We start from the raw sequence: 26,969 nt of genomic DNA on the forward strand, positions 1-26,969 counted from the left end.
GATGCTGTCAGCATTCATATTCATGTTCAGTAAGGTAGGTTTTGAGCTCAAAACAGGAGATCTTCATGGAGCTGGTTCATTCTCAAAACGACTTGTTCAACCTCCACATCATGTCATCACTTGTGCACATCATTAAAGCAAGTTATTGTTGCTTTGATTAAATTGCAAACGCTTTGGCACATTTGTTTATTTGATTGTGTGCAAGTGTCTGCTGTTTCCTACATTATCAGTTGTTTATGTTCATGTTGATCAAAATATATTACTCTGGCCTCTCCTTGAACTGCCACCTTAACGTGGTGGAGGGGTTTGAGTACTCGAATGACCCTAGGAGCTATGTTGTCCGGGGCTATATGCCCCTGGTAGGGTCTCCCAAGGCAAACAGGTCCTGGGCGACGGGTCAGACTAAGAGCGGTTCAAAACCCCTTATGAGAGATACTACATCAGGGACCGTGACGTCGCCCGGTATGGCGCAGCCGGGGCCCCACCCTGGAGCCAGGCCCGGGGTTGGGGCTCGTATGCGAGCGCCTGGTGGCCGGGCCTTCCCCCACAGGGTCCGGCCGGGCTCAGCCCGAAGGAGCGACGTGGGGCCGCCTTCCAGTGGGCTCACCACCTGCAGGAGGGACCGTAAGGGGCCGGTGCTAAGAGGATCGGGCAGCAGTCGAAGGTGGAGGCCTCGACAACCCGATCCCTGGACACGGAAGCTAGCTCTAGGGACGTGGAATGTCACCTCGCTGGCGGGGAAGGAGCCTGAGATTGTGCGTGAGGTTGAGAGGTTCCGACTAGAGATAGTCGGGATCACCTCTACGCACGGCCTGGGCTCTGGAACCACACTCCTCGAGAGAGGATGGACTCTTTACAACTCTGGAGCTGCCCATGGTGAAAGGCGTCGGGCTGGTGTGGGTTTGCTTATAGCCCCCCAGCTCAGCCGCCATGTGTTGGAGTTTACCCCGGTGAACGAGAGGGTCGTTTCCCTGCGCCTACGGGTCGGGGATAGGTCTCTCACTGTCGTGTGTGCCTACGGGCCAAACGGCAGTATAGAGTACCCGGCCTTCTTGGGGTCTCTGGGAGGGGTGCTGGACAGTGCTCCGACTGGGGACTCCGTCGTTCTACTAGGAGACTTCAATGCACACGTGGGCAGCGACAGTGACACCTGGAGGGGCGTGATTGGGAGGAACGGCCCCCCTGATCTGAACCCGAGCGGTGTTCAGTTATTGGACTTCTGTGCTAGTTACAGTTTGTCCATAACGAACACCATGTTCAAGCATAAGGGTGTCCATCAGTACACGTGGCACCAGGACACCCTAGGCCGCAGGTCGATGATCGACTTTGTGGTCGTTTCATCTGACCTGCGGCCGTATGTCTTGGACACTCGGGTAAAGAGAGGGGCGGAGCTGTCAACTGATCACCACCTGGTGGTGAGTTGGATCCGATGGCGGGGGAGGAAGCTGGACAGACTCGGCAGACCCAAGCGTACTGTGAGGGTCTGCTGGGAACGTTTGGCCGAGCCTCCTGTCAGAGAGATCTTCAACTCCCACCTCCGGCAGAGCTTTGACCAGATCCCGAGGGAGGCCGGAGATATTGAGTCCGAGTGGACCATGTTCTCCACCTCCATTGTCGAAGCGGCCGCTCGGAGCTGTGGCAGTAAGGTCTCCGGTGCCTGTCGAGGCGGCAATCCCCGAACCCGGTGGTGGAAACCGGAAGTAAGGGATGCCGTCAAGCTGAAGAAGGAGTCCTACCTGGCCTGGTTGGCTTGTGGGACTCCTGAGGCAGCTGACGGGTACCGGCAGGCCAAGCGAACTGCAGCCCGGGTGGTTATCGAGGCAAAAACTCGGGCCTGGGAGGAGCTTGGTGAGGCCATGGAGAAGGACTATCGGCTGGCCTCGAAGAGATTCTGGCAAACCGTCCGGCGCCTCAGGAGGGGAAAGCAGTGCCCCACCAATGCTGTTTACAGTAGAGGTGGGGAGCTGTTGACCTCAACTGGGGATGTCGTTGGACGGTGGAAGGAATACTTCGAGGATCTCCTCAATCCCGCCGTCACGTCTTCCATTGAGGAAGCAGAGGCTGAGGGCTCAGAGGCGGACTCGTCCATCACCCAAGCTGAAGTCACCGAGGTAGTAAAGAAACTCCTCGGTGGCAGGGCACCGGGGGTGGATGAGATCCGCCCTGAGTACCTCAAGTCTCTGGATGTTGTGGGGCTGTCTTGGCTGACACGCCTCTGCAGCATCGCGTGGCGGTCGGGGACAGTGCCTCTGGAATGGCAGACCGGGGTGGTGGTCCCTCTTTTTAAGAAGGGGGACCGGAGGGTGTGTTCCAACTATAGGGGGATCACACTTCTCAGCCTACCTGGGAAAGTCTATGCCAGGGTACTGGAGAGGAGAATACGGCCGATAGTAGAACCTCGGATTCAGGAGGAACAATGTGGTTTTCGTCCAGGCCGTGGAACACTGGACCAGCTCTATACCCTCTACAGGGTGCTGGAGGGTTCATGGGAGTTTGCCCAACCAGTCCACATGTGCTTTGTGGATTTGGAAAAGGCATTCGACTGTGTCCCTCGCGGCGGCCTGTGGAGGGTGCTCCGGGAGTATGGGGTCGGGGGCCCTTTACTAAGGGCTGTCCGGTCCCTGTATGACCGAAGCAGGAGCTTGGTTCGCATTGCCGGCAGTAAGTCAGACTTGTTCCCGGTGCATGTTGGACTCCGGCAGGGCTGCCCTTTGTCACCGGTTCTGTTCATAATTTTTATGGACAGAATTTCTAGGCGCAGCCAGGGGTCGGAGGGTGTCCGGTTTGGTGACGACACGATTTCGTCTTTGCTCTTTGCAGATGATGTTGTCGTGTTGGCTTCATCAGACCAGGACCTTCAGCATGCACTGGGACGGTTTGCAGCCGAGTGTGAAGCGGCTGGGATGAGAATCAGCACCTCCAAATCCGAGGCCATGGTCCTCAGTCGGAAAAGGGTGGCTTGCCCACTTCAGGTTGGTGGGGAGTTCCTGCCGCAAGTGGAGGAGTTTAAGTATCTTGGGGTTTTGTTCACGAGTGAGGGAAGGGTGGAACGGGAGATTGACAGACGGATCGGTGCAGCTTCTGCAGTAATGCGGTCGATGTACCGGTCTGTCGTGGTGAAGAAGGAGCTGAGCCGCAAGGCGAAACTTTCGATTTACCGGTCAATCTACGTTCCTACTCTCACCTATGGTCATGAGCTCTGGGTCATGACCGAAAGGACAAGATCCCGGATACAGGCGGCCGAAATGTGCTTCCTCCGCAGGGTGGCTGGGCGATCCCTTAGAGATAGGGTGAGAAGCTTAGTCACTCGGGAGGAGCTCGGAGTAGATCCGCTGCTCCTCCACATCGAGAGGGGTCAGCTGAGGTGGCTCGGGCATCTGTTCCGGATGCCTCCTGGACGCCTTCCTGGGAAGGTGTTCCGGGCGCGTCCCACTGGGAGGAGACCCCGGGGAAGACCTAGGACACGCTGGAGAGACTATGTCTCCCGGCTGGCCTGGGAACGCCTTGGTGTCCCCCCGGAAGAGCTGGAAGAAGTGTCTAGGGAGAGGGAAGTCTGGGCATCTTTGCTTAGACTGCTGCCCCCGCGACCCGGCATCGGATAAGCGGGAGAAGATGGATGGATGGATGGATATTACTCTGGTTCTCACCTGAATAGTTTTAACCCCCAAAACATCTCAGCATCAGTTCAGTGAATGCAAAATGTTTAAACCAGTTGTCGTAATGTGTGAAGCTTCAATTACCATTAAGCTCGATTTTGTTTTTATAAATGTGTCTTGAATTGATGAATTGTGCAGACGAATCTTGAATGTCACTAATGAAGGTCGAGTGAACAGCATCAGATCAACCAATAAACATCTAGTTCTCTGAAACAGGTCAAAGGTGAATCTCAGACAGCAAAACACAGAAGTACGACTTCTGAAAACAGTCAGGAAATGAACTGAACTCTAGTACAGTACAGTAAAAGTGTGAATCCTGTTCAGTCTCTTACAGTCAATATCTCACACAGTAATGTGTACATTTGTGCTGGTGAAATTCATAGATATCATAGAGAAGAACTTCAGTCTCGTGCATTTTCAGTCATTGGAATCCAAAGCGTAGTTTAGATCAGGAAATACTGAAACCGTGCTCCGTCACACTGACAACACGAATAAACATTTTATAATCTTTGTTTTAATCTGATGGTAATGAGATTTACATTGACACAAAAACTTACTTTCGAGAGATGAATGAATGATTATGAGAAAAGTACAGACATTTGCAGGAAATCCATTGTGTTGTGCTGTTTGTACAAATAGTTAACAAATGCACTTACTGCTTTGCAAAATTAAGAATGATTTGAGAAATGCGCCAAAAAAACTTAGAAGCCCTGTAACATGCCTGTGGCACTTCCTGTTTGTGTGTCGTCACATGTTCATTACATCATGGATACCTGGGCAACATTTTGGGGATGAACCCTTGTTTGTTATACTTGCCTCACTTCCTGCTGTCAGGTGACGGCACTACAAGAGTGAATCTGTTATGTGAATATTAATATGACTTATTGACTGCAAATCTCAACATGTCTTCAAATAAATTTTCTTTCGGCTTCTCCCATTAGGGGGCGCCACAGCGGATCATCCGCATGTTTGATTTGGCACATGTTTTTACGCTGGATGCCCTTCCTAACGCAACCCTCCCCATTTATCCGGGCTTGGGATCGGCACTAAGGCTTGTGCAACCCTAATGGCGGGGGTTGGTTCCCTGACCCGGGATCGAACCCGGGCCGCAGCAGTGAGAGCGCCGCATCCTAACCACTAGACCACCAGGGAATCTCTCAACATGTCTTCAAATAATTATTAAAAATAATCAGGATAAACAGGTTTTCTGTCTGGGAGAATTCTAGTAATCAGGAAAATTTGTGGTAGGATTTATGGTTCATGAGATATGATATAAAACAAAAAGGGTACTATAGCGCCACCATCAGGCCAATTGAGCTCTTGCAATTAAAAACAACAGGGTTCCAGGTGCTACATGAGTGACACCGTGATAAGAATAGTAAAAGTGTAAAGCTGAAGGATCAGTGTGGTTCCAGCACCTTTAGTGACTAGAAATCTAATAATAAAACTGACAGTTTGGGCTTTCAGTCTACAACAACATTTTTAGCGCCATGTATAATAATAAATAATAATCTAAGATTACGAGAATAAAGTCGTAATAATACAAAAATAATACGTAATTTGTATAATAATAAAAATACAAATAAATATTTAAAAAATGAAGTAAAAATTACAAGAATAAAGTCGAAATATTTTAAGAATAGTCACAGCAAATCCGAGATTAAAGTGGTACTGTTTTTAGAAAAATCACAGAATTGCGAGAAAAACATTTCACTGTTTTCCATAAAATGTGTCTGGAAGATTTGGTTAAATCGTACTTTAGGTTAAAATCTAACAGTGAGGTCTTTTTTATTTGTCTTTTCATTAGAATTAGTAAACGGAGACTGCAGCAGTTCTGTAAGAAAATTAATTTATACAACAAAAAAAAATTATAAAAATAAACTGAGGGAATTTCTTCTTTTGTGCAGTATGAAGGATAGTTACATCTGTTACATTGGAAAGATCATCTGTGTGCTATTTCAAGAGATAATGAGGAAGATGATCAAAGAAATTGACCCTGACGTGCCCGACACCAGTACTTCAGCTGGGGTCAAAATACTTAGACTTTATTCTCATATTGCTACGACTTTAATCTCGTTACCGTGTATTTCTTCATTTTTTTACTGTAGCACTAAAACACTGTCATATTGCGGACCCTCGGTTAGCAGCGGAAAAATCTAAAAATAAATTGTGGTTCAGTTCAAAAATAAATGTTCAGGAGCACTGAATAACGCTGACCTTTTTTTGGGCGAGTGCAGCTTTTTGCATGCGCTGTTTGGCTTGGCTGTACTTCTCCTGCAGTTCTGCCTCTCTTTCCTGAAGTTTATGTTTTTCCTCCAACCATTCCACACGTCTTTCCTCTTCAAGCCTGCAACAAATAACAGGACAGCTGTGCTGCATTAGGACACTGGCTGAGAGAGATAAAAGTGATGTTTCACTACTGAAGTATAATAACTAAAAACACTAATCTAAACTCTGCTGTTCTCATTAGTTTCTTCACCTAAATATATATTATTATCTCATATTATATTATAATATATAAATATTTCCTGCCTGGTAGAAAAAAATCAGTCTATTTAATTGACATGCATGATTTTAAACAATATGACTGTCTGATGAAATAGCTGCGTAAATAAGCAGGTGCACAGCGTGGGATGAATGAGTGCATTTCAAACATGAAAAAAACTATTTTAGATGTTTGACCTTGATGTCACTTTGCATGTTGGTGCAATCAATTCCCAAAGCTAGCAGTTTATCTGCTGGTACTCGGGTAGAAAGTAGTCGTAGCATGAGAATCTGAGGATGATAACTGCACTTAATGAGCTTTAAAAGTCTGTGGCTGAAGTGATTAAAGTTTTTTTTTTTTTTTTTGCTTTTTAATTTTTTTTTAAAACAACCCAACTAAATACATTTATTAAGGAAATTGTACATATTAGTAAAATACCTACTCAATTAAAACGGAGCAATCATTTATTTGAAAGCAGAATCTAATTTGCAGCTGTAGTCTGTATCTGGAGGATTTTCTTTTTGCTTTGTGTTGCCGCCACATCATGAGATTAGATAATAAAAGAAATGTGTGAGAAGACGTGTATTAAATAGGTCAAGATTATTAAAACCTGTTTTTTATACAGAAAGCTGTATCGTACTTAGCGACAGCCGATTAATCAAGCGATAGTTTTTGAAATGTTTACTGGATTTAAAAGCCATACTTTATGTAAAATATTGCTTTATTTTAAACTTTATTACAAAAATAAAAAAAAACAGTACTGGGGAGGCGTTAGATTAGTGGTTAAGGCATTGGACTTGGGGGTTTAAATCCCAGCCACACCAAGCTGCCACCTCTGGGCCCCTGAGGAGGGCCCTTAACCCCGTATCATAGCCCCATGTAAGTCGCTCTGGATAAGGGGGTGTCTGCCAAATGCAATAAATATAAATGTAGTGAATCATGGAAATGTGCTAAATGAAATAAATATGAATATATTAATTATATTAATAAATAGGAGTACAAGGGAGGAGTTCAAGGAGATGCGGCAGCAGGTAAAGAGGGATGTGGTGAAAGCCAAGGAAAAGGCATATGAGGAGCTGAAGGAGAAGTTGGACACTAAGGATGAAGAAAAGCATTTGTACCGATTGACCAGGCAGAGGGACTGAGCTGGGAAGGATGTACTGCAAGTTAGAGCAATAAAGGATGGAGATGGAAATGTGTTGACTAGTGAGGAGAGTGTGTTGAGAAGATGGGGGGAATATTTTGAGCAGCTGATGAACGAGGAAAATGAGATAGAGAGAAGGTTGGATGGTGTGGAGATGTGAACCAGGAAGTGGATAGGATTAGTAAGGAGGAAGTGAGAGCAGCAATTAAGAGGATGAAGAGTGAAAAGTCGTTAGGAGAAGAGGTGACCATCTGTGAGCAACAGTATGGTTTTATGCAGAGGAAGAGCACCACAGACTCATTATTTGCTTTGAGAATGTTGATGGAGAAGTATAGAGAAGGTCAGAAGGAGATGCACTGTGTTTGTGGATTTAGAGAAAGCGTACGACAGGGTGGAGAGAGGAGTTGTGGTATTGTATGAGGAAGTCAGGTGTGTCAGAGAAGTATGTGAGGGTGGTGCAGGACATGTATGAGGACAGTGTGACAGCAGTAAAATGTGCAGTAGGAACGACAGACTGGTTCAAGGTGGAGGTTGGACTGCATCAAAGATCGGCTCTGAGCCCTTTCCTGTTTGCAGTGGTGACGGACAGGTTGATGGACAAGGTCAGACAGGAGTCTCCTTGGACTATGATGTGCAGGAAAAGAGTGCAGGCAGGGTTGAGTGGGTGGAGAAGAGTGATAGCAGGAGTGATTTGGGATAGAAGAGTATCTGTGAGAGTGAAAGGGAAAGTTTATAGGACTGTGGTGAGACCTGAGATGTTATATGGTTTAGAGACAGTGAGTAAAAGACAGGAGGTGGAGCTGGAGGTAGCAGAGGTGAAGATGTTGAGGTTTTCGTTGGGAGTGACGACGGTGGACAGGATTAGAAACGAGTTTATTAGAAGGACAATGTTTTGGAGACAAAGGAAGAGAGGTGAGATTTAGATGGTTTGGACATGTGAACCAGGAAGGAGGAAAAAAGGAAGACCAAGGAGGAGGTTTATGGATGTGGTGAGGGAAGACATGCAGGTGGTTGGTGTAAAAGAGGCAGATGTAGAGGACAGGGGGGTATAAAGACGGATGATCTGCTGTGGCGACCCCAATGGGAGCAGCCATTAGATTAATATTGACCTTGGTTTTTTTCTTAAGATGGTGTATATTCTTGGTTTAAACAGTCGTTTTTTGTTTTTTTGGGGGGGAAATAGAATTTGGGTTTATAAAAATTGCAAATCATTACATTGTATTTATTTACATTTTACACAGTGTCCCAACTTTTTTGGAACTGGGGTTGTATTATTCATCCAACTGAATCCATTTAGAACAGTTGAAAATCTCCATTTCCTCCTAGCGAGACTGAAGTGAGTATGCTTGAACACTAAAGTGCTGACTGAAGTGATGCCTGTAAAAATGCAACCCTCAGCACCTTTATATGGTTGTATGTTCTCTTTTCTGTACCTTTCAGTTTCTTGCTGAATCCTCTCGGTTTGTGTGCGAGCATTTCGCAACTCTTCTCTCACTCTTTCCAGACTCTCCCTCAGCCTTGTGTTGGTGTCCATCAGCTCATGCTCTGAATATGATAGGGTGCTGACTTGCACGTTTAGCTCCGCATTATGCTGGGAAATTAAGCAGAACCATGTCATTCAAAAGAAATAAAAATAGAAATATATAAAATAAATACTCCTTAGAATATTCTGAAACATTAGACATAAAAATGTGGGGATATTTCTACAATCTGCTTTTAACTGACTCGTGTCAGGGATGGGTTTTTGGTACGTACTCTTCTCAACTCCGTGTTCTCTGCCTTTTGTCTTTCCAGCTCCTCTAACTGCTGTGTCTGCTGCTGCAGTTTCACTCTAAAACATACAGATAAATATAAGATAACCGATTGTTTATACAAAAATCTACAGACATTATGATTTCATCTATTTATGCTCATCCAAGGAATATAATACACAAAATAGAAAACACATTAGAACAATTGCCTGAATACAGCATTATATATATACACACACGCACACATACATGAGGGGCGTTCAAGTCAGCCGGGACTAGTGTGGAAACTACATATATTTTTTGACACACTCCTCTGCTATATTATACACTGGTCCCTGTGTTTGACTCAGGCCTGGACAGATTCAGAGTCGATAGATGTGTCAGTACACGTGAACCATGCTAGTACTAGGGCTGTGTGTCGTTTCATACTGCTTATTGATAACAGTACTTATTGATACTGTTATCTATACTCATCTTTATAAATTGGTGAAAAGAAACATGATGTGAAAAAATTTTACAAATTTCAAGTTATGTTATTACTGCTGAACTTTAGTACTGCAGTTTACAAATGCTTTTAAGCAAACAGAAAAAGGCACATAAAACACATAAAAAACAATTCTATAGCCCTTCACAATATATATTTTCTCTTGTATATTCAGTGTTGTTCTTCAATTTAAAAAAAAGTTCTTCTTATCTGATTAATCGATTAATCGTCAGAATAATCAGTAGAATACAGAATTACTAAAATATTTGAGAGCAGCAGCCCGTAACATTTACAACTTACTCTGCAGCTGAAACTGTTCCTTTTACCAGATTTAGAATTGGTATTCTAAAACAATAGGGTAATAAGAGATTGGCACATTAACTTGCTTAAAAGAAGTTTGTTTCTTTTCTTTAAAAGGGAAAAAATATATATCTGTATTCTAATCTGTAATCTGTGACAAATCAAATTGGATTTTATTTGATATTTTATGATGTATATCCTACTTTGTATTGCAGTCTGTTGAAAGTATTGTTAGAACGAAGACATATTGAATTAAAAATCTCCATACCAAGTCAAATTTAAGACATTTTAGCCTTAAAAGGGTCCTAAAAGAATGAAATTTAAGACCCAAATCACATCGAACACACAAAAATATATTGTTAGCATCTAGCCTTAACAAAGTCATAAATAATTTTTTTTCATGCCAAGTATCGCAAAATCTGCATTTCCCCACATCTGAAAAATAAGATGGTACAATCTGAGCGAGATTCGAGCCAATAACAGGAGCTGATTGGCTGCTGCATGTGGTCTCATTTGTAGTCATAATAAAAAAAATAATATTTCGACTAGTGAAAGAAAGACCACCAGGAGAAGGAAAAAACCCAATAATTTTCTAAAGTGCTGCAGAAGCATTTCAATGAGCATTAGTACATAATGAGAAGTAGTGTTCCATAGACATCAGAAAATTCTAACCTGTTTAGAATTATTACAGCGATTTTAAGACTTTTTAATACCTAAAAGTTTAACTTTGAAATTTTCGAATTTTTTTTTTATAAGACTTTATGTAAACCCGGTGGAAACTCTGAATAAAGCCAATAACAGTTGATTGTATTTGCAGACCTCAGAAGATGAAGCCCATCATTTCCTTTCAACTGGAACACACTTGAAAAACAAAGGAAGTAGATAAGAGCTTGTTGTGATTGGAAGTGAGCTTTCATGAAGCCCAACAGGATGTAGCATAAAAAAATAAATTTGAGTGGGAAAAAAATGCTTCATGAAAATATAGAAATGTGCACTGAAATGTAAATACTTGATATTTTGCAGCTCTTTACGTGCAGATTCTTCCCCAAAAAATGCTCTACGGAGACGATCCTCAAATTCCTCGTTCTTAGAGTTTCCGGTTGCTTCCTGCAGAGCCTTCTGCTGCTCCAGCTCAGAGACACGATTCTCCAGTTCCAACCTGTTCATACACACATACACACACACACACACACACACACACACACACACACACACACACACAAACACACAACAATCACACAATAAAATTACAACAAACCATCAAATAAAAGGATGAAGACAAACTATATATATAAAAAGAAATACAAGGAAATTCTGGATAGAAACAAGGGCTTAAGAAAGGCAGAGGAAAACTTACTTCTCCTCCTGAAGCACAGCAATTTTCCGCATCTCTTCTTCTCTAGCTTCCTGTATCTTAAGCACCATTTCCTCCTCTTTTTCCGACAACAACTCTTTACTCCTCTCACCCGCTGCGGTCAAAACTTCAAAATCAGACTGCAGACCTTAAACGAGGAGAAGGGATTGTTGGCCATTTAAAAAGATTCTTCTCTATTCAAGACTCCATCAGTGCTAAACAGTATGTACAGGTTTTAGAGCAACAAGTGCTTCTATCCAGAAAGTGTCTTTTTCAGGGAAGGTCTTGCATATTTGAGCAAGACCATGCTAACTGCATATATAACAGCATGACTTTGCAGAAGAAGAGTCCGGGTGCTGAACTGTGCTTTCACCATTTGAAAACATCATGAAACGAAAAAAACACGACAAAGAAAACCCAGAACTGTTGGGCAGCTAGAATCCTGTTTCAGACAAATATGGGACAATTTTTATCTTTCAAATATTTAGCAACTTGTCATCTCAGTTCCCAGATGTATACGGACAGATGATTTGATGCAACACAGTGGGAAACATGGCCCAGTCCCAACTTTTTTGAGACAATCAAATTGAAAATAAAATTTTTTCCCCTTAAAATTTAATTTTCTCTCAGTTTACACATTTGATTTATTTTATTTGTTTGTTTTATTGTGAAAAGGGTTTCAGAGGGGTGGAAAATCTCCAGAAACCTCCCAGGGGAACCTTTTTTTATATAACAAGTTGTTTTTTTTTATATTACAAATTACAAGAAACCCACCAGCAAATTTATGGGAAATAATTAGAAATTTGGGGACATCTAAATAATGTATCATATTCTGGCCTAAATAGAAACATTTTGTCTGGTCATAATATGACATGCATGCAAACTAAATCTTTTAAAGAGATTTAAAAAAAAATTATATCTTGGACTTTGATTTAATTCTAAGTATAATCTTGGTGCACAATAGCTTACACACAGCACAATGAAGTTCTAAACATAAATGTATGCAATATTTGTGTAATTTATGGGAATACTTGCCAAGATGGACATTTTTTGACATTCTTTTATCTGTAAGATTCAAGAAATTGTGTGTGTTGCAATTATGTAAATTCCAGTTTATTCCCATTAAAAATTTCTGGAATTTTGCAACCCGAATCATGAATAGATGGATTTATGAGATAATTGTATTGCAACTTTAGAATTGGGGTTGTAATATTTATCCAAATGAATCCATGAAGAACACTTCCATGAAATCCCCCATGTCTAGTGAGACTGAGGTGAGCATGCTTGAACACGCTGCTTGACGCCTTTAAAAATGAAACTTTTCTAGTAGTCTAGAAAATATTAGTGAGAGAGTTCGAGATATCAGAAAAGCAACAACTGTAGAATTAAAAACCTACTCTCCACTTGAGTCTGCAGTTTGTCTCGTTCTCTTTCCAGTTCTCCTCTGGCCTTTAGAAACTCCATCTTAACATTAGCCAGTTCCAACCTATGGGCATGTTTAATTTCTTCAACCTGTTTTTATATGGGGTAGAAATTTAAAACAGATTATTTCAATATTAAGTATAAAATATGTGAAAAAATAAAATAACTGCAGAGAATGTGGATCTTTGAGCAGACCTGACTGTTCAGGGCGTGTATTTCCCTCTCGGCCTTGTGCAGTTTGCCAGTGAGGACGATGTGCTGCTCGTGGCTCGAGCGCAGCTCCTTCTCCACTCGATCTAACTGCAGGCACACGGACTGCTTCTCCGACTGCATCACAACAAACCGAGCCGTTAACATCCTCCTACATTAAATACTGAATTAAGCACAAAGCATGATGCTGCCTAACAGTGAGGAAGAGGAAATAAATGTAATCAGTAACGTCAAAAGTCTGATTTGTTTATTTTCATCTTAATTTACAGCTTTGTGTTCACTTGCTTTCATCTCCCTGTCAAGCGAGAGACTTTTTATGGTTGAAACACTCGGAAAACGATGGCTTTAAAAGGTATCGTTTTCCGAGTGTTTCAACCATGTATAAGAAAATGTATAAAAACATTGTGAATCAATAAACCTAAAGGAAAACAAATAAATAAGTGCAGAAAAGCCACACTGCAGGCAGGATTTACATTTCACGTGTCGGCAAATCAAATTAAATCGGCTAAATTTCCCGTGCGAATAAAATTAGGACAGAAAATTCTATGTGTCACGGGACGTTGGATTTATTCACACACATTACAAATATTTTATAAAAGCTACTTTCTTTTAACATTTTTATTTTCAGCATTATTATAAAAGGCTGTATATTAATTTATTGTGAGAAAAAGAGTATTTCTATTTGAAATCAGACATGGAGCACCCCCATAAAACCAAAATAGTATGATCCTTGTGTCATAACACCTCTGTGTAATAAATTGCAGGAAGAAACTCCAAAGCTCTTCAAAGTTACTCTTGAAGGGCATCTGCTGTGACACTCTTTTCTGGAAAAATCAGTTTATATTCAGGCTGATAAATACATGTGTGAAACACATGTAACTTGTTGTTTGTGCTCATTCTTCAGGAATAAAGCCAATAATACTTGAGATGAATATAAAACAATATTGAACCGTATTGGACCAGATGTAAGCAGACCTGTGGATAATCACAGTAAATAGGCCAGAAGTGTTTTTACCTCCAGGGTCTTGAGTGCAGTCTGGGACTCGGCCAGCTGGCGGAGCTGGATGCGTTGTGTGTTTTCTGCCTGTGCTCCTGTGCTGTCTCTCTCCGCTCGGAGCTCCGCCACCTCGGCCTCGAGGCTGCAGAGCCGCTGATGTAGCTGCGCCTTTTCTCTCAGCAGAGCTTCCATACGCTTCCCATCGGTCACACAATCTCCACTCTGCAGCTGTGCACTCAGCTTCTCCTTCTCCCTTTCCAAGAGAGCCAGCTAACATAACACACACACACACACACACACACACACACACACACGAAAAATCTAATTATTTTATTCCATTTCTGGAAGTAAACTTGCAAATCACAAGACTTACATCCGCACTGTAACGTATCCGCTGCTCCTCCAAAACCCGCTCATGCTCCTCTCGCTGGTGATCAAACTCAGATTTAAGAAAGGTGAAGTCATAGCGCAACTTATTGTATTCAGATCTGTATTTCTCAGCTTCCTGGAACACACAGAGAAATGAATAAAGAACCCAATCATTTCAGATTTAAAGCCACACTGCAGATTTACCACCAGCTTTCACACTGAAGATGACCTGTGGGGGAGTCAGGATTATAACCACCATTTCACCACACACACTCATTTCTAATCAGCATGTATCATCTGCTGGAACACACCAGAGTAATAGCTGCTCTATCGTTCTGGCCACACTGACACACATGGTTTCTTTACAAAGTCATGGTCAATTCTAGGGCTGTGTATCGGCAATTATCTGGTGATACGATACGCATCGTGATGCAGGGGTTATGATACGACATTTAGCAATACGTTGTTATACAGTAATCAGGGAGGTATATTAAGATATTAATATACCATTATAATATAAACACAGTGAATTTGAATGAATTACATCTGCTAACCCGAACCTCTAAAACCTACCCATACCATGAAACCTGTCCTGTACCAGCCCATACCCACATCACACCTCAGTGCCAGCAAGTGTTTTGCAATACATGAACACAATTATCTGTATCACTGTAACTCACATGGTCATTAGTAAAACATGTTTAAACATGTGCACATAGTCATTAAAACACCGCATATAAAGTGGTATTGATGATGATGAGTGTTTTATATTATTAGTATTAGCATTATGCTAGTAGTAGAAGCATGATCTGAACTCTTACTACTGTTTTACATCCAAAAACTACAATCTACAAATGTAGGGAGGCAAAAAAATAAAGAGCAAAATTCCATAAATGTAGAGAATGCAGTCAGGTGAGGAAAGACAGGCGTGTCCTCTCGCACGTGCAGTTCACTCTAACTTTAGCTTTGTGTACATAGCGCTGTTGTTTACGCCATAAATTAAGCTCTGTCTGGTTATAAGTGCAACCACGAACAGCACGTGTCGTTCCTGAGCTTTTTAAACGCCATTTTTATATTTTCAAACACGAAAAATTTAACTAAAATATTGCCATCAGTCAGTCAAAGCTGCTACTGGTTCTGGCAGAATTTCTACTCCCAATCGTTTTTACAGCAGCGCCCCCCAGGAAACAGGTGGATATTAACGCTAACATTAGTGGCGTGCATTTGTGCTAGTATTTCCTGTCACTGTTTTAAGTTCAGTGATAAGAAAACTGCTATCTATCTAACGTCAGGAGTAAATATTGCGTTCTGAGAATCGATACAGTATTACCCAACAAAATATCGCGATACTAACACGGATCTATATTTTCTTACACCCCTAGTAAATTCTTGTTTCTCAAAAATCATAAGTAGTGTAATTGGATTCTGAAAATTACGGATGGTCAGGATCAGGATGTTTCCTTGTGTGTATGCATGCACATCCTGAGACATTCCTATAATGTAGGTTATAGTAAATAAACAAAACTGGGGTGCATCCTGCTCTGGTTCTTGTTTATACATACATTTTATTCTAATATTCACTTGGGAGCTCCAGATGACCAGTTCTGCTCCTCTCTCATTCCTTCCTACCTCTGTGACTGTGTGCTTTCTTCAGGCTTTTAAGGAGAGAGAAATCTATGGCTATAACTATGGCTGCCTGTGAAGAAGAACGTTGCTCGAGTGCGACTAGCAGAAGATTAAAGGTCACTCACCTCCTCTAGCTTATGAAAGCGCTCCTTAATAGGAACTTCCATCTCCTGCTGCAGCTGGGCTTTTAATAACTCCAACCGCTGAGGTGTTATCACCTACCACACACACACAACCACGTACATACACATTTTAATAACTCCAACCACTGAGGCGTTATCACCTACCACACACACACAACCACGTACATACACATTTTAATAACTCCAACCACTGAGGCGTTATCACCTACCACACACACAACCACGTACATACACATTTTAATAACTCCAACCGCTGAGGTGTTATCACCTACCACACACACACACAACCACGTACATACACATTTTAATAACTCCAACCGCTGAGGCGTTATCACCTACCACACACACACACAACCACGTACATACACATTTTAATAACTCCAACCGCTGAGGCGTTATCACCTACCACACACACACAACCACGTACATACACATTTTAATAACTCCAACCGCTGAGGCGTTATCACCTACCACACACACACAACCACGTACATACACATTTTAATAACTCCAACCGCTGAGGCGTTATCACCTACCACACACACACACAACCACGTACATACACATTTTAATAACTCCAACCGCTGAGGCGTTATCACCTACCACACACACACAACCACGTACATACACATTTTAATAACTCCAACCGCTGAGGCGTTATCACCTACCACACACACACACAACCACGTACATACACATTTTAATAACTCCAACCGCTGAGGTGTTATCACCTACCACACACACACACAACCACGTACATACACATTTTAATAACTCCAACCGCTGAGGTGTTATCACCTACCACACACACACAACCACGTACATACACATTTTAATAACTCCAACCACTGAGGCGTTATCACCTACCACACACACACAACCACGTACATACACATTTTAATAACTCCAACCACTGAGGCGTTATCACCTACCACACACACAACCACGTACATACACATTTTAATAACTCCAACCGCTGAGGTGTTATCACCTACCACACACACAACCATGTACATACACATTTTAATAACTCCAACCGCTGAGGCGTTATCACCTACCACACACACACACAACCACGTACATACACATTTTAATAACTCCAACCGCTGAGGCGTTATCACCTACCACACACACACACAACCACGTACATACACATTTTAATAACTCCAACCGCTGAGGTGTTATCACCTACCACACACACACAACCACGTACATACACATTTTAATAACTCCAACTGCTAAGGCGTTATCACCTACCACACACACACAACCACGTACATACACATTTTAATAACTCCAACCGCTGAGGCGTTATCACCTACCACACACACACAACCACGTACATACACATTTTAATAACTCCAACCGCTGAGGCGTTATCACCTACCACACACACACAACCACGTACATACACATTTTAATAACTCCAACCGCTGAGGTGTTATCACCTACCACACACACACAACCACGTACATACACATTTTAATAACTCCAACTGCTGAAGCGTTACCACCTACCACACACACACAACCACGTACATACACATTTTAATAACTCCAACCGCTGAGGTGTTATCACCTACCACACACACAACCACGTACATACACATTTTAATAACTCCAACCGCTGAGGCGTTATCACCTACCACACACACACAACCACGTACATACACATTTTAATAACTCCAACCGCTGAGGTGTTATCACCTACCACACACACACAACCAGTTACATACACATTTTAATAACTCCAACCGCTGAGGTGTTATCACCTACCACACACACACAACCACAAACATACACATTTTAATAACTCCAACCGCTGAGGTGTTATCACCTACCACACACACACAACCACGTACATACACATTTTAATAACTCCAACCACTGAGGCGTTATCACCTACCACACACACACAACCACGTACATACACATTTTAATAACTCCAACCGCTGAGGCGTTATCACCTACCACACACACACAACCACGTACATACACATTTTAATAACTCCAACCGCTGAGGTGTTATCACCTACCACACACACACAACCACGTACATACACATTTTAATAACTCCAACCGCTGAGGCGTTATCACCTACCACACACACACACAACCACGTACATACACATTTTAATAACTCCAACCGCTGAGGCGTTATCACCTACCACACACACACAACCACGTACATACACATTTTAATAACTCCAACCGCTGAGGCGTTATCACCTACCACACACACACACAACCACGTACATACACATTTTAATAACTCCAACCGCTGAGGTGTTATCACCTACCACACACACACACAACCACGTACATACACATTTTAATAACTCCAACCGCTGAGGTGTTATCACCTACCACACACACACAACCACGTACATACACATTTTAATAACTCCAACCACTGAGGCGTTATCACCTACCACACACACACAACCACGTACATACACATTTTAATAACTCCAACCACTGAGGCGTTATCACCTACCACACACACAACCACGTACATACACATTTTAATAACTCCAACCGCTGAGGTGTTATCACCTACCACACACACAACCATGTACATACACATTTTAATAACTCCAACCGCTGAGGCGTTATCACCTACCACACACACACACAACCACGTACATACACATTTTAATAACTCCAACCGCTGAGGCGTTATCACCTACCACACACACACACAACCACGTACATACACATTTTAATAACTCCAACCGCTGAGGTGTTATCACCTACCACACACACACAACCACGTACATACACATTTTAATAACTCCAACTGCTAAGGCGTTATCACCTACCACACACACACAACCACGTACATACACATTTTAATAACTCCAACCGCTGAGGCGTTATCACCTACCACACACACACAACCACGTACATACACATTTTAATAACTCCAACCGCTGAGGCGTTATCACCTACCACACACACACAACCACGTACATACACATTTTAATAACTCCAACCGCTGAGGTGTTATCACCTACCACACACACACAACCACGTACATACACATTTTAATAACTCCAACTGCTGAAGCGTTACCACCTACCACACACACACAACCACGTACATACACATTTTAATAACTCCAACCGCTGAGGTGTTATCACCTACCACACACACAACCACGTACATACACATTTTAATAACTCCAACCGCTGAGGCGTTATCACCTACCACACACACACAACCACGTACATACACATTTTAATAACTCCAACCGCTGAGGTGTTATCACCTACCACACACACACAACCAGTTACATACACATTTTAATAACTCCAACCGCTGAGGTGTTATCACCTACCACACACACACAACCACAAACATACACATTTTAATAACTCCAACCGCTGAGGTGTTATCACCTACCACACACACACAACCACGTACATACACATTTTAATAACTCCAACCACTGAGGCGTTATCACCTACCACACACACACAACCACGTACATACACATTTTAATAACTCCAACCGCTGAGGCGTTATCACCTACCACACACACACAACCACGTACATACACATTTTAATAACTCCAACCGCTGAGGTGTTATCACCTACCACACACACACAACCACGTACATACACATTTTAATAACTCCAACCGCTGAGGTGTTATCACCTACCACACACACACAACCACGTACATACACATTTTAATAACTCCAACTGCTGAGGCGTTATCACCTACCACACACACACAACCACGTACATACACATTTTAATAACTCCAACCGCTGAGGTGTTATCACCTACCACACACACACAACCACGTACATACACATTTTAATAACTCCAACTGCTGAGGCGTTATCACCTACCACACACACACAACCACGTACATACACATTTTAATAACTCCAACCGCTGAGGCGTTATCACCTACCACACACACACAACCACGTACATACACATTTTATTAACTCCAACCGCTGAGGCGTTATCACCTACCTCACACACACACAACCACGTACATACACATTTTAATAACTCCAACCGCTGAGGCGTTATCACCTACCACACACACACAACCACGTACATACACATTTTAATAACTCCAACCGCTGAGGCGTTATCACCTACCACACACACAACCAGGTACATACACATTTTAATAACTCCAACCGCTGAGGTGTTATCACCTACCACACACACACAACCACGTACATACACATTTTAATAACTCCAACCGCTGAGGTGTTATCACCTACCACACACACACAACCACGTACATACACATTTTAATAACTCCAACCGCTGAGGCGTTATCACCTACCACACACACAACCACGTACATACACATTTTAATAACTCCAACCGCTGAGGCGTTATCACCTACCACACACACAACCAGGTACATACACATTTTAATAACTCCAACCGCTGAGGTGTTATCACCTACCACACACACACACAACCAGGTACATACACATTTTAATAACTCCAACCGCTGAGGTGTTATCACCTACCACACACACACAACCAGGTACATACACATTTTAATAACTCCAACCGCTGAGGGGTTATCACCTACCACACACACAACCAGGTACATACACATTTTAATAACTCCAACCGCTGAGGTGTAATCACCTACCACACACACAACCAGGTACATACACATTTTAATAACTCCAACCGCTGAGGCGTTATCACCTACCACACACACAACCAGGTACATACACATTTTAATAACTCCAACAGCTGAGGCGTTATCACCTACCACACACACAACCAGGTACATACACATTTTAATAACTCCAACTGCTGAGGTGTTATCACCTACCACACACACACAACCACGTACATACACATTTTAATAACTCCAACCGCTGAGGTGTTATCACCTACCACACACACACAACCAGGTACATACACATTTTAATAAGTCCAACCGCTGAGGTGTTATCACCTACCACACACACACAACCACGTACATACACATTTTAATAACTCCAACCGCTGAGGCGTTATCACCTACCACACACACACAACCACGTACATACACATTTTAATAACTCCAACCGCTGAGGCGTTATCACCTACCACACACACACAACCACGTACATACACATTTTAATAACTCCAACCGCTGAGGTGTTATCACCTACCACACACACACAACCACGTACATACACATTTTAATAACTCCAACTGCTGAAGCGTTACCACCTACCACACACACACAACCACGTACATACACATTTTAATAACTCCAACCGCTGAGGCGTTATCACCTACCACACACACACAACCACGTACATACACATTTTAATAACTCCAACAGCTGAGGCGTTATCACCTACCACACACACAACCACGTACATACACATTTTAATAACTCCAACTGCTGAGGCGTTATCACCTACCACACACACACAACCACGTACATACACATTTTAATAACTCCAACTGCTGAGGCGTTATCACCTACCACACACAACCAGGTACATACACATTTTAATAACTCCAACCGCTGAGGTGTTATCACCTACCACACACACACAACCACGTACATACACATTTTAATAACTCCAACCGCTGAGGCGTTATCACCTACCACACACACAACCAGGTACATACACATTTTAATAACTCCAACCGCTGAGGCGTTATCACCTACCACACACACAACCACGTACATACACATTTTAATAACTCCAACCGCTGAGGTGTTATCACCTACCACACACACACACACAACCAGGTACATACACATTTTAATAAGTCCAACCGCTGAGGTGTTATCACCTACCACACACACACAACCACGTACATACACATTTTAATAACTCCAACCGCTGAGGCGTTATCACCTACCACACACACAACCAGGTACATACACATTTTAATAACTCCAACCGCTGAGGCGTTATCACCTACCTCACACACACACAACCACGTACATACACATTTTAATAACTCCAACCGCTGAGGCGTTATCACCTACCACACACACAACCAGGTACATACACATTTTAATAACTCCAACCACTGAGGCGTTATCACCTACCACACACACACAACCAGGTACATACACATTTTAATAACTCCAACCGCTGAGGCGTTATCACCTACCACACACACAACCACGTACATACACATTTTAATAACTCCAACCGCTGAGGTGTTATCACCTACCACACACACACACACAACCAGGTACATACACATTTTAATAAGTCCAACCGCTGAGGTGTTATCACCTACCACACACACACAACCACGTACATACACATTTTAATAACTCCAACCGCTGAGGCGTTATCACCTACCACACACACAACCAGGTACATACACATTTTAATAACTCCAACCGCTGAGGCGTTATCACCTACCACACACACAACCACGTACATACACATTTTAATAACTCCAACCGCTGAGGTGTTATCACCTACCACACACACACAACCACGTACATACACATTTTAATAACTCCAACCGCTGAGGCGTTATCACCTACCACACACACACAACCACGTACATACACATTTTAATAACTCCAACCGCTGAGGCGTTATCACCTACCACACACACACAACCACGTACATACACATTTTAATAACTCCAACCGCTGAGGCGTTATCACCTACCACACACACAACCAGGTACATACACATTTTAATAACTCCAACAAAGAGAACAAAAGCACATTGTTTGCTTGAGGGCAATAATTCTTCTGAACTCTGAATCATATTAATTACTTCATTAATTATCCAAAGAAGCTCTTACCTTATTGCTTAGTTAAATAAAGGTGGAGACTTTTTTTTTGGCTAATCAGTGATGATCATTTCTTTTGTTATATTGTTTACAGTTTTTTTTTCTCATTTGCTTTGGAAGTGCTGTTTTAGAGAACTAGTTGATTATTGGTTGATCTGATGGCGTTCACTCGCCTTCATTAGTGACGTTTCATCTGCACAATTCATCAATTCATCACATTTACAAAACAAGATTTAATAGATTTAAGCTTTACACATTCTGACAACTGGTTGGTTAAACGTGTTTTGCATTAAATGACTGATGCAGAGATGTTTTAGGGGTTAAGACGATTCAGGTGAAAACCTGGGAAAACTATATTTTGATGAACATGAAACACAACTGATAATGTAGGAAACAGCAGACACTTGTACATAATAAATTAAATGAATGTACCAAAGCATTCACTATTTGTTTAAAGCAACGAGAACTTGCTTTGATGATGTGCTAAAGTGACGACATGATGTGAAGTAGTTTTAAGATTTTCATTTCTGATCTGAGAAACGCTCCAAAGCAACTGAGAAAAACTATCCAGAGATTTACAAGTTACTCAAATGCCTTAGTTTGTGTTAATGAGGAGAAGAGTAGAACAAGTGAGAAACATGAAACTTCTCTAATATTTAATGTTATATATGAACCTGTAATCGAAGCTCCTCGAGCTCCCGGGTCTTATCCAGCACTTCTCTTCTTAGCCCTGCCAGGAGCAGCTGGAGCTTCTCCTGACCAACCTGCTTCTCACTCAGCATCCTTCTAAGTTCAGCCTGTGACCGTGTATACTCACCCTGCAGTCTACACACACACACACACACTAAATTCTCCAATTACTCCAAAATATCTGCTGAATAACAAAACCAAACCTAGTTTTCGATCTAACAAGTTATTTCCTTATACAAAGACATGCTACCAGACCTTGTGTGCTCTGCTTTAAGTGTCTGGTAGTTGGTTTTGTGGTTCTCACAGCGCATCCGTTCATCAATCAGCATCTTCTGGAGCTCTGTGTCCAAGCTGCGGAACCCTGCACTTACTTCCTGGGCTTTTCCACTTCCACCAGCCTCCAAGTTTGAAAACATGGCTGAGAAATTTACTCCACCGTCCATCCTTTCTTTGAGACAAAAAGAAAGAAAAATCAGTGTGTCTTGTAAAGCTCTGTGACCTGGAGATGTTGAACCGACCCACACACTCTTCCATCCAGCTCGTGTCCCTGTGCAGGGATGAGAGGCGAATCAGGGCAGTTACAGGGGCAGTTACAGCGCAGGAACATGCTCACATGATTGCTCTCTGCCTCTCAAAGCTCACACTTCAGTCTCAAGTGATTTCTCTTCATTTTGTGTTGTGGATACGGAAAGTGTGATTACACAAGGGCACACTGAGGACTGGGGCAGGTTGTCTGGGCAACTGAAGCAGCAGGAGCCAGTAACACACACACACACGCACACACACACACACACACACACACACACACACACACAAACACACACACACATACACATGAAAGCACAGATACAGCAAAATTCTTTTTAAAATGTTATATATAAAAAATATCAAATATTTACATTTACATTTTCCATCATCATATGTGAATCATTTGGTGTAAAAGGAAAATGAAAGTTTAATTACCGTATTTTTCGGACTATAAGCCGCTACTTTTTTCCCCACGTTTTGAACCCCACGGCTTAAACCACGAAGCGGCTTATTTATGAATTTTTCCTGGGTTTTTCCCGGTTTCACAAACTTTAAGCCAAAAAACTGAGCGACATAACATTAGACCAATGAAATATAGACAGGTGCGGCTTATTTATGTTAAAAATACAAATATTTGTAAAATTCTGTGCCGCTTATATATATGTGCGCTTTATAGTCCGGAAATTACAGTATATAATTAAAATTTACAATTTATAATTATATAATTTTATTTGCCATTTTCAACATTAGTTTTAATATTTAAATTACATAGTAATTTTAACACTTAACATGTTGCAAAATAAAGATGAAAATGTATTACCCAAATGAATTTGATGTGTAAAGCAGAAAATAGCAGCAAAATGATGGTCATGATGTTGTGAAGATGTTATGAGGATGTTATGAGGATGTTGTGATCATGTTATGATATGATGATGTTATGAGGATGTTGTGATGATGTTATGATAATGTTATGATAATGTATGAGGATGTTATGAGGATGTTGTGATGATGTTATGATAATGTTATGAGGATGTTATGAGGATGTTATGAGGATGTTATGATGATGTTATGAGGATGTTATGGGGATGTTATGAGGATGTTATGAGAATGTTGTGATCATGTTATGATGATGTTATGAGGATGTTGTGAGGATGTTATGATAATGTTATGATGTTATGATGATGTGAGGCTGTTATGAGGATGTTGTGATTATGTTATGAGGATGTTATGAGGATGTTATGAGGATGTTATGATGATGTTATGAGGATGTTATGAGGATGTTATGATAATGTTATGAGGATGTTATGGGGATGTTATGAGGATGTTATGAGAATGTTGTGATCATGTTATGATGATGTTATGAGGATGTTGTGAGGATGTTATGATAATGTTATGATGATATGAGGCTGTTATGAGGATGTTGTGATTATGTTATGAGGATGTTATGAGGATGTTATGAGGATGTTGTGATCATGTTATGAGGATGTTGTGAGGATGTTATGATAATGTTATGATAATGTTATGATGTTATGATGATGTGAGGCTGTTATGAGGATGTTGTGATCATGTTATGATAATGTTATGAGGATGTTGTGAGGATGTTATGATAATGTTATGATGTTATGATGATGTGAGGATGTTATGAGGATGTTGTGATCATGTTATGATGATGTTATGAGGATGTTGTGAGGATGTTATGATAATGTTATGATGTTATGATGATGTGAGGATGTTATGAGGATGTTGTGATCATGTTATGATGATGTTATGAGGATGTTGTGAGGATGTTATGATAATGTTATGATGTTATGATGATGTGAGGATGTTATGAGGATGTTGTGATCATGTTATGATGATGTTATGAGGATGTTGTGAGGATGTTATGATAATGTTATAATGTTATGATGAGGTTTTGAGGATGTTATGATAAAGATTTGAGGATGTTATGATCATGTTATGATGTTATGATGATGATGATGTGAGGATGTTATGATGAAAACACAATCCTAAGTGTCCTAAACATGAGTCTAAATGCATTTAGGACGAATCACATTTCAATGATCATTTTGCTGCCATTTCTGCTTGGACATATCAAATCAATTTGGGAAATACATTTTCATAAAGTTTCTCTCTCCTGGTGTTATGTTTGTGTTGAGACAGAACACGTGCTGTGTAAAGAAATTTAAATTTCACTGTGTATTATTTGAGGATGATTAAAAACTAGAGCATTAAACAGGATGTTTTGATTTGGAAAGTGGAGGAAGAACAGCGAAAACTACCGCTGTATCTCCACCATCATGATACCATCATCATCATCATCATCCTCCTACTGCACCAGAAGGCAATAAACAAAAAGTGAACATTCATTACCTGTTTACACTCCAACCCTCTGCCCCATCCTCCGAAACCCGGAACTTCCGGTGTAGTCCAAAGTCCCTCCGTGCGAACACACAGCAGAATGCGTTGAGAAGAAATGACGTCATTTCCGCGTGTCCGAGTTTACAAAGTGGGAGGAGGTAAAGAAAAACCTCCAGATGTTTTCTTTCTGCTGAGATCAGAGTGTTTCTCAAGCCCTTTGGAGCGTGATTTATTCTTATTTCCGAGAATAAATTCTCAATTCAAATTCACATCATGACGTCACTTGTGCGCGTCATAAAAGCAATTTCTCGTTGTTTTGGTACATTTAATTGATTGTGTTCAAGTGTCTGCTGTTTCCTACATTATCAACTGTTTAATCAAAAAATGTTGATCAAAATATATTACTCTGGTTCTCACCTGAATAGTTTTAACCCCCAAAACATCTCAGCATCGGTTCATTGAATGCAAAATGGTTAAATCAGGTGTCGTAATGTGTGAAGTTTATCTTCTTTACATTTCTATTAAACCTTTTTTAATTTTTTTATTTGTGTCTTGATTTGATGAATTGTGCAGATGAATCTTGAATGTCACTAATGAAGGCGAGTAAACGGCATCAGATCAACCAATAAACATCTAGTTCTCTAAAACAGGTCAAAGGTGAATCTCATGAAGATTTAACTGGCAACAGACA

General features: G+C 41.6%; 1 protein-coding gene across 2 annotated transcripts in view; it reads right to left on the minus strand.

Moving 5' to 3' along the window:
- The window catches only part of cep83 (centrosomal protein 83), a 30,318-nt gene extending 3,916 nt beyond the window's left edge, over positions 1–26,402 (minus strand). Inside the window, exons 1-13 of one of the 2 annotated variants that reach the window (XR_014534293.1) lie at positions 26,291–26,402; positions 23,648–23,840; positions 23,377–23,527; positions 15,924–16,016; positions 14,177–14,308; positions 13,822–14,073; positions 12,792–12,923; positions 12,572–12,686; positions 11,178–11,322; positions 10,830–10,979; positions 9,041–9,116; positions 8,719–8,876; positions 5,875–6,003 (exon numbers count right to left, since the gene is read on the minus strand). Coding sequence is in view for 1 of the 2 variants with exons in the window: in XM_083546300.1 (XP_083402426.1) it covers positions 5,874–6,003; positions 8,719–8,876; positions 9,041–9,116; positions 10,830–10,979; positions 11,178–11,322; positions 12,572–12,686; positions 12,792–12,923; positions 13,822–14,073; positions 14,177–14,308; positions 15,924–16,016; positions 23,377–23,527; positions 23,648–23,835 (1,722 nt within the window). In the remaining variant the exon portion in view is untranslated. Of the gene's footprint in view, positions 1–5,873; positions 6,004–8,718; positions 8,877–9,040; positions 9,117–10,829; positions 10,980–11,177; positions 11,323–12,571; positions 12,687–12,791; positions 12,924–13,821; positions 14,074–14,176; positions 14,309–15,923; positions 16,017–23,376; positions 23,528–23,647; positions 23,841–26,290 lie in introns of both variants that reach the window. The other variant, XM_083546300.1, reaches the window with a different exon arrangement.
- Positions 26,403–26,969: the final 567 nt, after the last annotated feature.

The sequence above is a fragment of the Silurus aristotelis genome (assembly GCF_946808225.1).
Source record: "Silurus aristotelis genome assembly, chromosome: 7".
In the NCBI taxonomy this organism is placed as follows: domain Eukaryota; kingdom Metazoa; phylum Chordata; class Actinopteri; order Siluriformes; family Siluridae; genus Silurus; species Silurus aristotelis.